Consider the following 14,726-nt stretch of genomic DNA (forward strand, 5'->3'; position numbering starts at 1 on the left):
AAACTGTGTTTGATTAATCCTTATTATTATTAAAGAAAATTGGATAACCGTCATTTAAAAAGGACCAATGAAATTACTTTGTTATGCGCACACTCTTTAAAGGGGTGTGCACAAAATTGGACTCGACTCAAAGTGTACCAATTGGAAGTTGTAAGAGTTTTGTGATTAGACTGGACTTCAAATCCCATAAACAAAAGCCCCATAGATTTATCATTGTTAGAAGGATTTTTTAGGGACCATGGTTTTTTTGGGGGACCATGGTCTTATTAGACCAACCTCCCTATACTTATAAGGGGTGTCCCAAAGTTAGATAAATACCCATTTACCCTTTATTTTAATTTAAATTAAAACTAACTTAATAACTATATAAATCTAATCATATACATCTAATCTAAATGAATTTATTAACCAAAATCAAAACCAAATCAAAATCAAAAGAACAATCGAAAGTTTTTAGTTTTGAAAAAAAGTTTATTCTCTTCTTCTTCTCTCTTTCCTTGACGTTCCTCGTTCGATTGAAAAACCCATCAATCTTTTTAATTCGTTTATGGATAGGAAAATTCAGTAGAAATCATCAAAATATGGTTTAAATGGATGTTAAAGTGACATGTTCGGTTAGGAATAATTTTAAAAAAAGCTAGTTTTGTAACCGAACATTCTGAAACCAAGAACACGAAGAACACTTCGGTTATCACGAATTTAATTTTTCATAACCGAACTCCGAGTTCGGTTGGTTTGAAAAAAATTCTAAAACTAGTTAGTAACCGAACTATATCCATAATACAAAAAAATTAAAATGTAACCGAACTGTGTTATTTTTCCTACTATGTTGAGTTATGATATAACCGAACTTTACCTACCTTGTTCGGTTGGTTCGCAAAAATTTCTAAAACTATCTAGTAACCGAACTCTACTTATATTCCAAAAAGAAATTTTTTTTCCAATGTAACCGAACTGTGTTATCTTTCCTACTATGTTGAGTTTCAACTTAACCGAACTTGTTCCACTATGTTCGGTTTGTTCGCAAAAAATCTTGACAAACCGAACTCTTCACTGATTGCATACATGTGGAGTTCGGTTAGATATGTTGTTGGGTTAAAGTTTGCGAACCAACCGAACATTACTCTGTAAGTCCTATAAACAAAGTTCGGTAACCTGCGTGTATGGAAAAGGTAACCGAACAACTAAAAACCTCCATTAAATAACGAGTTCGGTAACCTGCGTATATGGAAAAGGTAACCCAACTACACTTTCAGATGAGTTCGGTAACCTGTTCTTCACATAAGGTAACCGAACAAACCCAAATCTACCCTAAAAATTTACAGTTTTTTGAAAATTTGGAACAATTCAACTAACATTATCGAAGTTTGAAACATACCTAGGTACCCAAATACTCTTCCTTCTGTTGTGGTTGGTAAAATCCTTTGTTTTTCATGTTTTCCTTCTTCATCTTTTCCAACTTTACTCTCTCAATAATTCTGCTTCTTTTTAAAAAAAGAGCCATCTGATTTTTTAATCTCATTAATTATCTTTAACTTAATCATTTTACTAATCACTACGCTAACTATTATTAACACTAACTAACACTAACTAATCATTACCAAAAATTAATCAAAAGGGTAATTTAGGTATTAATAAAAATATCTAGATAAAGGGGTGACCTAGATTTACTTCTAATGTCTTTACCCAAAATAAAACCATGGTCCCCAAAATAACCATGTCCCCAAAAAAACATTTCTTTTTTTACCATACAACCGGATTCACCGCCCTAAATATCCGAGTCTCATGGTAAAAATGAAATTTCCCGAAAACCCGGCCAGTTAAAAATAAAGCAAACCCCAAAAAAATCTATTTTGTCTCTTCATTCTTATCTACAAAAATACCACAAAATCAAAAATTTCCACAAACCCTAGAGAAATCAAACACCCAAACCCCAGATTCACCCAAAAAAATCATCAGTCATGGCATTAGCAGGTGCAAGTAATCTAACTGCACCATTCCCAACCCCAAAATCCCAATTCAAAAAGCTTCAAAACAAACCCAGAATCTTTGCAATTCACTCCCTAGAGAAATCAAACTCATCATCGTCAAATCCATTAAAAATTTCATCAAATTGGAGTTTAGATAGTTGGAAAACTAAGAAAGCATTACAAATCCCAGCTTATAATGATAAACAGGAACTTGAAGATGTATTAAAACAGCTTGAGAGATTCCCACCATTAGTATTTGCAGGTGAAGCAAGGAAATTAGAAGAGAGATTAGCTGATGCTGCTGTTGGTAAAGCTTTTTTGCTGCAAGGTGGTGATTGTGCTGAGAGTTTCAAAGAGTTTGGTGCTAACAATATTAGGGATACATTTAGGGTTTTGTTGCAGATGGGTGTTGTCTTGACATTTGGTGCTCAGATGCCTATTATCAAGGTTTGACTGATTTTTATACCACTTTTGTTCTTCAATTGAACATTTTCTTATTGCATATTGTCTCTATTTAGTCATTGTGGTTGTCCTGTGGAAAATGGGTTGTTGCATTTTTAGATTTTGGATTGAATATGGGTGTTGCATTTTTAGATTTTGGATTGAATTTGTGTAAATTTGTTGTGTTTTAAGGTGGGAAGGATGGCGGGGCAATTTGCGAAACCAAGATCTGATCCATTTGAGACAAAAGATGGGGTGACACTGCCTAGTTATCAAGGAGATAATATCAATAGTGATGCATTTGATGAGAAGTCTCGCAGACCGGATCCACAGAGGCTTTTAACAGCTTATGCACAATCTGCGTCCACATTGAATCTTCTTAGAGCTTTTGCTGTTGGAGGATATGCAGCTATTCAGAGAGTTACAAAGTGGAATTTGGATTTTGTGGAGAATAGTGAGCAAGGTGACAAGTATAAGGAGCTTGCGCAGAGAGTGGATGAAGCTCTTGGGTTCATGGCGGCAGCTGGACTTACTGTGGATCATCCCATAATGACTACCACTGAATTTTATACGTCTCATGAATGTCTGCACCTTCCTTATGAGCAATCGCTGACAAGAGAAGATTCGACTATGGATGGTGGTCTCTTTTATGATTGTTCTGCTCACATGCTTTGGGTTGGTGAGAGGACTCGTCAGTTGGAGGGTGCACATGTTGAATTTCTCCGTGGTGTGGCCAATCCCCTTGGCATAAAGGTCTGTGCTCTTGCGTTCAAAGCTAGCGTGTTTAAAATGTACCTTAATTTAGTTTCTCTGTTTCATTTTACCTTGATATTCCTAAGAGAAACTTTGATGAACTGACGTAGCTAATCTTGCAAGCTTACATAGTAGTCTGTGTTGTTTCGTATTTGTTTAGGTAAGTGACAAGATGGATCCAGCAGAGCTTGTAAAATTGTGTGAAATTCTTAATCCTCACAATAGACCTGGAAGGTTGACAATAATCGTCAGGATGGGAGCTGACAAAATGCGAGTGAAGCTTCCACATTTGATTAGAGCTGTACGCCAAGCAGGGTTGATTGTCACATGGGTGAGTGATCCCATGCACGGCAACACCATCAAAGCTCCATGTGGCCTCAAGACCCGCTCATTTGATGCCATCAGAGTAAGTAAAAAACTCCGCAACAGTACTTTCCCATGGTGATTTGGTATCCTAGGAAGTAAATTTCTGACACACCATCTATTTAAACAATTTCAGGCGGAACTGAGAGCATTTTTCGATGTTCATGATCAAGAAGGAAGTTACCCAGGAGGAGTTCATTTGGAGATGACAGGACAGAATGTCACAGAGTGTGTCGGAGGGTCAAAGAATGTGACTTTCGATGACTTAGAATCAAGATACCACACTCACTGTGATCCCCGGCTCAATGCTTCACAATCTTTAGAGCTTGCTTTTGCTATTTCAGAGAGACTTAGAAAGAAAAGACTTAGAAGATCAGCAAACCAAACCGTTCTGCAAAGTCAGAACTAAGGAGCGTTCTGATTATTCTGCCTGCTTATAGCGAAATCTTCACATCTAATCCAATAATCTTTTTTTTTCTTCGATCCGTACAATGTATTTAGCTTCGGCAAGTTTTCTTGACAGATGCTTGATCTTTTTCTCACTGAATCGCTCGTTTGTAATTGTAGGAACAAGAAGAATCTGTGATGTTATCTTTTTTCGCACTGTTGACGGCCAATTTGCCTGAATAAATCTTTTATTATAATACTCTATATTAGAAGCTTATTTCAGCTGAAACTTCATCTTTAAGGTATCACCATGTTACTAGTATTTCATGAATTCCTTCAAACCAGCTCAAGTTATATTAAATCAAATCTTTTGCCGACTCCATCGTCGACGCATAACTTGATAAAGGTGCAAGTAACTTGAGACATTGACATTTCTTTCTTGCAGTGTATTCTAATTCTTCCTCGTCAAACTTCTGTTATCAAGCAATTTCTCACCGATTTCTGCAAAAATCCTCTCAACTTCTCTAAGTTAACGGCTGCAAGTACATTCTTCTTGAAATCATATTCTGAAAAAAGGAATTATACGTTATTCTTGCTTGCATAGCCTGCGCTTCAAGTCCGAAACCATAAAAATGCACTGGCCTTTCATTTCTATAAAAGGCGTACTCCATCGGCCAAATATCTCATCTCAACTATCTCAGTTTCTCTTAGCCATGGCAGAATTCAGAAACAGCAACTACATCCTCCTTTCAGCGGCGATTTTCTTCACAATCTTCTTTGTGACACTCCTGACAAATGCAGATGCAATCATTCATAATGTCGCCAGTTTTGGCGCAAAGGCAGATGGAAAGACTGATGCAAGTCCAGCATTTCTCAAAGCATGGATTGCTGCTTGTAGTTCTTCCAAACCATCTATGATATATGTTCCTCTTAAGAAGTATCTTATCGGTCCAACCGAATTCGTAGGACCATGTAAAAATTCCAATATTACTTTTCGGATTGATGGGATGCTCATTGCTCCGGATTATAAAAAGATGAAGTTCTCTGCTCAGCACTGGATAACTTTTAACTATGTAAATGGGATGTCTATACTTGGAGGATTTCTTGACGGCCGAGGCTCTAGCTTATATGCGTGTAAGGTTGCTAGAAAAGACTGCCCAGCAGGTGCCACGGTTCGTATACACTTCTTAACCATATCCGTATCAGTTATTTCAACTCTGCATATACCTTTCTCTTTTCTTTTTCTGTGAAGTTTCCAACTCTTTTTGTGTTATTTTCATGTGCAGTCGCTTTCCATCTATAATTCGCACAACATAAAAGTTCAAAATCTGAAATCCCTTAACGCAAAGCTGTACCATATCGTTGTATATGGATGCAAGGATGTAGTATTAGACGGAGTCCAGATTCGTGCTCCAGATGAAAGCCTTAATACAGATGGTATACACATACAAAAAGCATCCAATGTCCGTGTCTACAACAGCGGTATAAAGACTGGTGACGATTGTATCTCCATTGGTGCTGGTACTAGAGACCTATTGATTCAGCGCGTTGCTTGTGGACCTGGACATGGTATAAGGTAAGGCTTTCTCTTAAGCATATGAGACTCCGGACTGAAAACTAACTTGTGTTATTGTAACAGCATTGGGAGTCTGGGACATCAACTAGAGGAAGAAGGCGTGCAGAATGTGACGGTGAAAAGCGTAGTATTCACTGGAACGCAAAGTGGGATGAGGATCAAATCTTGGGCAAGACCCAGTAAAGGATTTGTTAAAGGAGTTGTATTCAAGAATGCTATAATGAACAACGTTCTATTTCCAATTGTCATCGATCAAAATTACTGTCCTGGTATCGAAGGCTGTCCTACCTTGGTACGTAGATGATTCAAGCCAAAACCTTAAAAACAATTAAGCTTGTGTTTGCATTGTTTAACATGTTCTTGAATTTTGATTTTGCAGAACTCGGGGATACAAATTAGTCAAATTACGTACTCGAATATCAAAGGAACATCAGCAACTCAAGTTGCTATGAAATTCGATTGCAGTAAATCGCATCCATGCAAAGACATCCGTGTTGAAGATATCAAACTTGTCTATCGTCAAGAACATCAAGAAAAAGAAGGTAAACCACAACAACCAGCTACATCCTTCTGTCGAAACGTTCATGGCATAACTCGAGGTTCAGTCTTTCCACCAAGTTGTGTATGAGTCGTATATAAAAATTTGTGAGCATCTCATTTGTCTGTAAATATAATTGATGAATAAAACTGCATTTGAATTTATTGAAAAGCGTCTCTACACGTCTTGGCAGTGAGCACTAGGAATGAACTTGATTGTTCAAATAGAAAGGTTCTGATTCTTTAGGATGTTTTTCATTTCTTTTACTGTTAATTTTTTTGATTGTTTTTTGAGTCACATTTTTAAGCATCAACTTTAAAATAAAAATTTCCATCGATCTGTTTTCAGTACATTTGGTTTACTTAAACTAAAATTGTTTTTCTATTTGCCTGAAAATGCATAAACTAAATTTTTGAAATAGACAGACTTAAGACTTAACTAGAAATGGATGCCTGCACATATTTCTTTCCAACGAAAATTGTAAAACCTTGCTCTCCAGTACTGTGAGCCTCCATGTTTACATCTGTGAACTCTTCTTCTGTTCCGGTGTTTTGATAAGTTAATAATTGTTGCCTATGATCATCTCGACACTCATATATAATCACATAAAGTAGAACTGTAGCCATCTTACTCTTCTTCCCTGAGTATGAAACCTCTAGGTTACTCTTCTTCCCGGCTAAAGATTTTCACCACAAATGATTTAGACACTGGTCTGTCACTTGGTTAGGCATTACTAGTTATAATACAATGTAGAATTGGTTTTCTTTTCAACTTTTTTCATAAGGACTGGTTGCAACAGTCTGTTTTTAAGAAATATCTTAAATTTCAAAAAGGTGGTTTCTTGTCTTATTCTTTGACAGCTAAGATTGTACTTCACAGACCCATACCTCTTCAGGCAAACCATCACCTTATGTTGTAGGAAGCCTTACCTCTAATGCTTAGGTCTTGTCTCTCTCCGTTACGTGTCCCTCTCATTCCTTATCTTTGTTTTTTTACCAGCTTCTATTCAATGCTTCTGCTGAACTTTATTGTCGCTATCCCAGTTTCACTTGCAAATTTTCTCTGCAGTGGAACTTTCTATCCTTTCTTTTTTTACTCTTCTCCATAAGAGTTTTCTATCCTTTCTGCAGTGGAATTTTCTATCACAGTTTCAGTTGCACTGCTTCTTTTAGCTTTCTTTCGATCTCCAGTTGTGCTTTTAATGAATCTACCAATTTTACTACCTGTGGTTTACAACCCTTAAATGCTCAACCAATCCTAAGACGCGCTTCAGCTAGAGACTCACCTCCTCAACCTCTTTTCCCTTTGATCATAGAAGATGTTAATAATGAAACTTCACCAGTGGGTAGAGTTTTCTCAACGTCTATTTTTGATAAGGACTACATCAAGTAGTCCTTAAAATACAAATGGGGTCCTAGGATTAAATTCAAAATCTCTTTTATTTCTGAAAACTTGTTCCTAGTTGATTTTCACCAAAGGGAACATGTTGCTTTAATACTAGCTTACAGACCTTGGCAGGTATATGGGGATGCTTTTCCTATGTGTCCCATATTCTTTGATGTCTAATAGAAAGAGACGCATTAAAATACATCTCAGTTTGGGTCCAACTCCTAAATCTCCAGAACTTTTATTACCATGACTGCATTATAGCTAGGATTTGTAAAAAGATTGGAAGGGTTTCTGAAATATATCCCCCAAATGCTATCCCTGAACCTGTAGACCCTGTTTTTGTGAAGGTAGAACTTAACATTGAGAGACAACTTCTTAGCTCTGTTAGAGCCAAAGTTGGGTCAAATATGGAATCTGTGATTCACTTTGTCTATATGAATCTTCCCCATCGTATCTGCCTAACTTGTAACAGATTGGGTCATGTGCAATCAAACTGCGCTATACTAGAGAATCGTATGTTAGAAGGGATCTATGACAGTTCTCCCTACATAGAAATAGATGATGAATCTCGAAGTTGGGAGATGAGTTTAAGGTGCTTTTAGATGAGGAAATTGATTTGGCAGGTTTTTCTGACGAAACTATGAGCTCTCCATCTTTTCTTTCTCCGTCTTCTGTTCTAGAAGATATTATTGATTTTGATTTCATAGATGCTGATGATTTTCTCGATCAATTATATGGACCTGACTCTGACTCATCTGCAATGGGAGAAGAGGAAGGTGAGTCAGACGGTGTTCTTTTGCCTTTAAGTGGGTCGGATTCGGTTTTGGATCATCTTCACTATCGGGTACTTGTTCATCACTGTCATCATCACTGTCTTCGCCACCTTCAGATTCAGAATTCTTGATTCCAGTACGCTTAAGCAGTTTCAAGATGGCATCTTGTAGCATTGGTCTTGTAACCGTGTTGCTATCACCAAAGTGTCTAATGTAGAATGGTTTCTGCCTCCATCCACCACCTCCCATCAAAAAGGTGTCATCAGTTCTTCTTCCTGCCATTCTTGGCGTTCCAAACATTACACCCATTTTTTCTGGTGTCGACGTGATAATGTGTGTTTCACCTCTTCTAACAAACTCAAATGTGAGCTCATTCTTGACTCGACCCCTTTTGTAACACTTCAAGTACTTTTTCACTGCACCTTCCAACTTTTCCCAATGACTTTCTGAGTACTTAGTGTGCCAGAACATCAAAAACATCTGTCCATAAGAAGATTCGGCTATCTTTTCCAATGTAGCTTCACTCAAAGTATATTTACTCTCCTTCATTCTGGCAACCAGGCTATGTAATGCTGTGAAACCAGACCTATACAACTTCCTAACAGATTTTGGCACAACCTTACCTGCAAAATTTAATTGGTTTTATTTCAGTATAACATTTATGGACTACACATTCATCATCTCAGAAACACAATCAATCACTATTGGCCTTATGTACTTCATATCCAAAGATCATTATCACATAAACAAAGAAACTGATGAATTTAGAGTACATAAACACTACAATGTCTCAGTTTTTTAGTTATGTACTGCCAATTATGTGCCAAAAACACAAACAGTGGTAAATAGCCACATAAACAATGTTACCCATTCACTACTGGACTTATGTACTGCCAAAAAACAACCTAATTAAGAAAAAACCTCAGTATTTGATATATGTACTGGTGGTTCTATGTATCAGAAATAAAATGAAACACATTGCATATCACTTTTGATTCTTATTCTACAGTTTTATAATTATGTACTGCCAATTCTAAGTGCTAGAAACACAAAGTAGAAGTTGCTTGTAAAGTCTGATGGGTTTTCATAAATTTTTAATCAGTACTTCAAATATGTACTTGTGGATCTATGTCCCAGAAACACAAAAAAATACTGAAAGTGTTAGAAATAGTACCTTTTTTTTTCTGAATTGGTATGTTTTACTCGGTTTTCTTCGTTTTATTTTTAGTACATCTGGAGATTCATCATCCGATGAAATTTTTGAAGTTTTTTTCTTCGATTTCGGTGTTTCAACCTTTTTACTCTTTTTCCTCTTTGATTTTCGTCCTGAAATTCTTGAATCGTCTTCTGATGTTCTAGGAGCAGTGCTATCATCCATCATTGTTTCTTCTTCTTGGATTGTTCTTGTGATTTTTCTTGTTTTAACCATTATCAGAAGAGAATATAGGTTTTAGGGTTTTTCTCTATTCTTGTGAATCAGAATCGTTGTTTGCAAACTATTCTCTAAATGATTTTTGAGATATGTTGTCTCAAAAATCTCTAAATGAATTTGGGTTTCTATTCTCTCTATGAAGAGAAATTTTTTTCTCTTTGAAAATCTCTGAATGTGAAGTCTTAAAACCGCAAGAAGGTGGTTGTACGGGAAAGAGAAACCGCAAGAAGGTGGTTGATTTCACACGTGAGCAGTGCTGGGGTAAGCTGGTCATTTTGCTAGTTTCAAATAATTATGGACCTAATGATAAGTCTAAAAATCGGTTGGACCCTACTATAACTAACTTAATGGGCTTAGGACCAACTAGCAAATTTTCCAAAAAAATAAAGGCAAAAGCCAAAAAACTACCAAAAAGGAGTTAATAAAAAGAGTAATGAAGTTGCTACCGGAAGAGCAACGATAGGTTTTCATATGTGTTGATCGATGACATTTAGAGACGTAAAACATATGCGATATTAGTTTGTTTGTTTTTTTGAAAATTACTTATATTGAAAGAAAAAATTACATAGAGGTACCCAAAATGTTGGTTTCCCTCATCTCATCCAGAGGATTTGAGATATTGGTGTCTACCAACATAATGTTAACTCCATTTTGGAAGATAGAAAATTAGCTGAATTAGAAAAACAAACATCAGATAGTAAAGAAGAATTTAAAAAATGTGGCATCAACACCCATTGTTGTTTATAAATTCCTTGTTTACGCGCTTCTTTTGATAAAATGTCTGCCACTTCGTTGCCATTCCTGTTCTTAAACATAAAACCCAAAAAGTTTTCACATGTCTTCAAAATCTTCACAGCTTCAGATACTATGGCTTTGTTTCTCCAAAAGATGTTGCTCTGCTTGTCCTGAGCATAAAGGATGAGCCTCTGAAAATCTCTCAGAGGCACCACCTGTATCGTCTCTCAGAATTATACCATATCCAGCAGGAGTAGAAGAATCAAACCAAGAAGCATCAAAGTTTATTTTGAGTTGGTTTACTTGGGGTTTTGACCATCTACTAGCATTTATATTAATATGACTATGTAACACAGAAGTGGTATTATTTATAACTCCCTGTTTTAATTGTCTCAGAGGAGACCAAAAAGCCAAGTGCCTCTGAACAACAAGAGATAGTTGAATGCTTGTTGTTGATTTTGATTGAAATATTCGTAGACATCTTTATTTCCAAATCAACCAACATTTAGTTGGCATGATTTCTATCTCAGATTTTTCATATATACCTGCTATCCAGTTAGAATACATTTGTGCAAAAGAGTAATCTAAATTACTACTATGATTTATACCCACAACAGGAGGCAGCAAAGCCACAGATTTAGCATAAGGGCATTCAAAAAACAAGTGCTTTAAAGATTCACATTCATGATCACAGAAAATGCATTTTATATCTATATCATCCATATGTTCACTCAATTTTTTCCTAACAGGCAAGGCATTATGAATACACTTCCATAAGAAAATTTTTATTCTTTGCGATACATTCAACTTCCAAAAAGATTTCCAAAAAACAGTTATATCAGTATTAATGGAAGCCAAAGAAGGATTTTTCGGTTTTTTTGTACATTGATTTAACCGTAAAATTTCCATCATTTTAAGCAGCCAACGTAATCTGTCTTGTTTCAACGTACCATTCATATTTGTGAAAATTCTAATTCCTAGAATCTTATCAGCAATTTCCGAAGTAAAGTTACTTTTAACTTTCGTTACATTCCACTTTTTGGTATTTGAGTTTAAAAACTCAGATACAAGTGTTAGGAGATTGTGTTTATTACCACAGTAAGATATTAGGTTTTGTTCCATACTTGGTATCCAAATGTCAGTCAAAATGTTGATAGACTTACCGTCGCTTACCTCCCAGCAACTAAATTTGTGGATTAGAGAAACCCCCTGAATAATGCATCCCCAAATCCACGAAGCATTGTAATGTTTTTTGGTATAGAAAATAGTTGAGTTTTTAAAATATTTGTTCTTAAGAACAGTGCCTAATAGAGTATTTTGCTGTGTTTCTATCCTCCAAGCTAGTTTAGCGATCATTGTCTTATTCATTTTATTTGCTTCCTTAAAGGCTAGACCACCTACTTCGACTGGTTCACACATAAAGCCCCAACTGATAGGATAGTAACCCTTAGAGTTTTTTTGTTTTCCCCACCAAAAGTCCCTTTGGACATCATCTATTTTGTCAGTGATTTTTATAAGCAAAGAAAAGAAGCCCATTTGGTATATGGGCAGGCTAGATAAAGCAGATTTAATAAGGACTTTTTTACTTGCTTGAACCAAAGTTGTGCCATTCCAACTTTGAGCTCTGTTTTCCATATTGGTGACAATCTTATCAAAAGTCTTGATTTTTGATCTATCAATAAATAAAGGAGCTCCTAAGTAGGAATCTGTAATGCTAATTTTCTTAATCTTCATAAGTCTAATCATAATCCTTTGAAATTTTGAGTGAATTCTTTTGCTAAAGAAAATGCCTGACTTAGAAAAATTTATGAGCTGACCAGATGCATTACTAAATTGATTTATGATATTTAAGAGATTTTTACAATTAACTAGACTATCTTTAGAGAACAACAGACAGTCACCTGCAAAGAGAAGATGAGAGATAGGGATACTATGCCTAAATATTTGTATACCAATTATATGCTTGGTTTTTTCTTTTGATGAAATAAGCCTAGAGAAAACATCCATACATATTAGAAAAATGTAAGGAGATAGTGGCTCTCCTTGCCTTAATCCTCTTGTAGGGGTGAAAAACTCACCTGGTCAGCCATTTAGAAGCACTGCAATTGATGCAGTAGACATACACTGATGGATTAAACCACACCACTCCTTACTGAATCCAAAAGCAGATAGGGTTTGAAGTAAAAAGTTCCAATTGACCCTGTCAAAGGCCTTGGATATGTCAATCTTAATGCCTAAACCTCCATGTTTCGTTTTCATTTTCTTTATTGAGTGAAACACTTCATGGGCCACTACAATGTTATCTGCAATTTGCCTAGAAGACAAGAAGGCCGACTGGAAAGGGGAAATCATCTTTTCTAAGCGAAGTTTCAACCTATTAGCTATTAGTTTAGAAAGAATTTTATATGGGGTATTACTCAGTCCTTTTGGTCTGAAGTCACTAGGGGATTTAGGTTGTTTGATTTTAGGAATTAAAAAGAGAAAAGTCTCGTTTAACTTTGGGTCAATTATTTTTGAAACAAAAACATTTTGATTAAAGCAACAATTTGGTTCCCGACTAGAGCCCAGTTATGCTTGAAGAAACTCACCGGGAAAACATCTGGTCCTGAAGATTTATTAGATTTCATGGATTTTACTACCATCCAAACTTCATCTGAAGTTGGGATTCTTAATAAATCCGCATTATCCTGGTCATAAATGACTTTAGGAATGAGATTCATTAATTCTTGGTCAGGCACTGTAGGGGAGACAGTAAAAAGGTTTTCAAAATGCATTTTTAATTCCTTGGCAATTTGAGGTTTTTGTTTCAAAATTTCCCCGTTTTGATTTAAAAGACAATCTATCTGATTCCGTTTTCTTCTTTTTAAAGTTTTCAAATGAAAATACTTTGTATTTATTTCTCCAATATTAACAAAGTTCTCTCTTGACAATTGTTTGGCGATTTCCTCTTGAGTATCATATAGATTTTCTAGATCTAAGAGTTTCTGATTCAGATGTTTCTGTTTATTATGAACTCTACTAGACGACTGAATTGAATCAATGCTTTGTAGGAGTTTTTTAATCTTCTTTTCAGGGACTCCGAAAACATTCTTCCGCCAAGACGTAAGGTTTTCACCTAAGATTTTTAGGTTATTAAGCACTACGTCAGTCACATTCAGTAAAGAAGGATTCCAAGTTTGTGATATTAACTGCATACAAGAGTTTTCTTTAAGCCAAGTATCAAAGAATTTAAAAGGGTAGTTTTGACTGAGAGCCGAGAAAGGGAAGAGGTCTAACCTAATTGGTATATGATCAGACCCGAAAGACGGGAGATGAGTTAAAGAAGAGTCAGGGAAATGCGAATTCCATTCATCATTTGTATAGGCTTTGTCTAGCCTTTCCTGAATGTTTTTATTGGCCTCTCTATAATTATTCCATGTGTAAAAGTTCCCTTGAAAGCCTATGTCTGAGAGTCCGGCCCTTTGAAAAAGCCTTTTGAAAGGCTCCGCTTCCATACTATTGAAGGGTAAGCCCCCCAATTTTTCAGAAGGACTGAACACTTGGTTGTAATCACCTATTACAACCCATGGAATACCAGAGTGAACTATTCTAGACGATATATCTTCTAGGAATTCCCAAGATTCTAGTTTCCTAGGTTTATAAGGGTTTCCGTAGAATGCTGTTAATAGCCAGAAATTGTCGAAGAAATTTGTTTTGATTAAAACATTTAACATGTTTTTGTTAGAATACACAATTTCGAAATGAAAACCGTCGACCCATGCCAAAGCAAGACCGCCTGCTTTACTAGAGCTGTCAACGGGGCAAGATAGGGTCAACCCTAGCCCTAGTACTATTCATGTACAAGCCAAAAACCCCAACCCTAACCCTAAGCGGGTCAGCCCTACGGGTTGACGGGTCAATGTTATTTATTTAAATAAAAAAAATAAGAATTCTGATGTTACTGAGAATCGAACCTAGCTCTACCAAGTTCTCACTTAGCATTTTGACCACTGGGCTACGGGAGCACCTTTGACTTTATCCCGTAAGTACATGGTTTACATAGTATCTTTTTCACCTAAAATAAAAACCCTACGCCCAACTACATTTCTCATTTCTTCTCCGTATCACCATCTCTTCCCTTCCTCGGTTGCTGCATCTCCTTCGCCCTCCTTCCTCTTTTTTTCATTTTTCCTTACTTGCTTCTCTACCTTTTTAGATCAGGATTTAATTATGATACAACCTCTCTATCCTCTCGCCTTTCATTTTGCTTCTTTGTTATTAGACCTAGATTTTTCTAGGAAGCTGTTCACAATCAGTTGATTATTATTTTTATTATTTATTGAATCAGTTGATTATGATTTGTATGGTAAAAATCGTACATAAAACATAT

At 36.0% G+C, this 14,726-nt stretch overlaps 3 protein-coding genes across 3 annotated transcripts; 2 read left to right on the forward strand and 1 right to left on the reverse strand.

The window, feature by feature from the left end:
- Window positions 1-1,854: 1,854 nt before the first annotated feature.
- LOC113321897 (phospho-2-dehydro-3-deoxyheptonate aldolase 2, chloroplastic-like) lies at window positions 1,855-4,180 on the forward strand. The gene is made up of 4 exons (XM_026569851.1): window positions 1,855-2,417; window positions 2,604-3,164; window positions 3,325-3,570; window positions 3,664-4,180. The coding sequence occupies exons 1-4, from the start codon at window positions 1,962-1,964 to the stop codon at window positions 3,934-3,936; spliced, it is 1,536 nt and encodes a 511-aa protein (XP_026425636.1). The 5' UTR covers window positions 1,855-1,961; the 3' UTR covers window positions 3,937-4,180.
- Window positions 4,181-4,486: 306 nt separating this feature from the next.
- On the forward strand, window positions 4,487-6,340 carry LOC113321903 (polygalacturonase-like). The gene is made up of 4 exons (XM_026569864.1): window positions 4,487-5,086; window positions 5,201-5,490; window positions 5,554-5,782; window positions 5,870-6,340. Exons 1-4 carry the CDS (start codon window positions 4,547-4,549, stop codon window positions 6,116-6,118), a joined length of 1,308 nt encoding a protein of 435 aa, XP_026425649.1. The 5' UTR covers window positions 4,487-4,546; the 3' UTR covers window positions 6,119-6,340.
- A 1,778-nt stretch (window positions 6,341-8,118) lies between these two features.
- On the reverse strand, window positions 8,119-14,070 carry LOC113274788. The gene is made up of 3 exons (XM_026524175.1): window positions 12,946-14,070; window positions 10,903-11,164; window positions 8,119-8,813 (listed from the first exon to the last, which is right to left on the reverse strand). The coding sequence occupies exons 1-3, from the start codon at window positions 14,068-14,070 to the stop codon at window positions 8,119-8,121; spliced, it is 2,082 nt and encodes a 693-aa protein (XP_026379960.1).
- Window positions 14,071-14,726: the final 656 nt, after the last annotated feature.

Source organism: Papaver somniferum, chromosome 1 (genome assembly GCF_003573695.1).
Source record: "Papaver somniferum cultivar HN1 chromosome 1, ASM357369v1, whole genome shotgun sequence".
Lineage (NCBI taxonomy): Eukaryota > Viridiplantae > Streptophyta > Magnoliopsida > Ranunculales > Papaveraceae > Papaver > Papaver somniferum.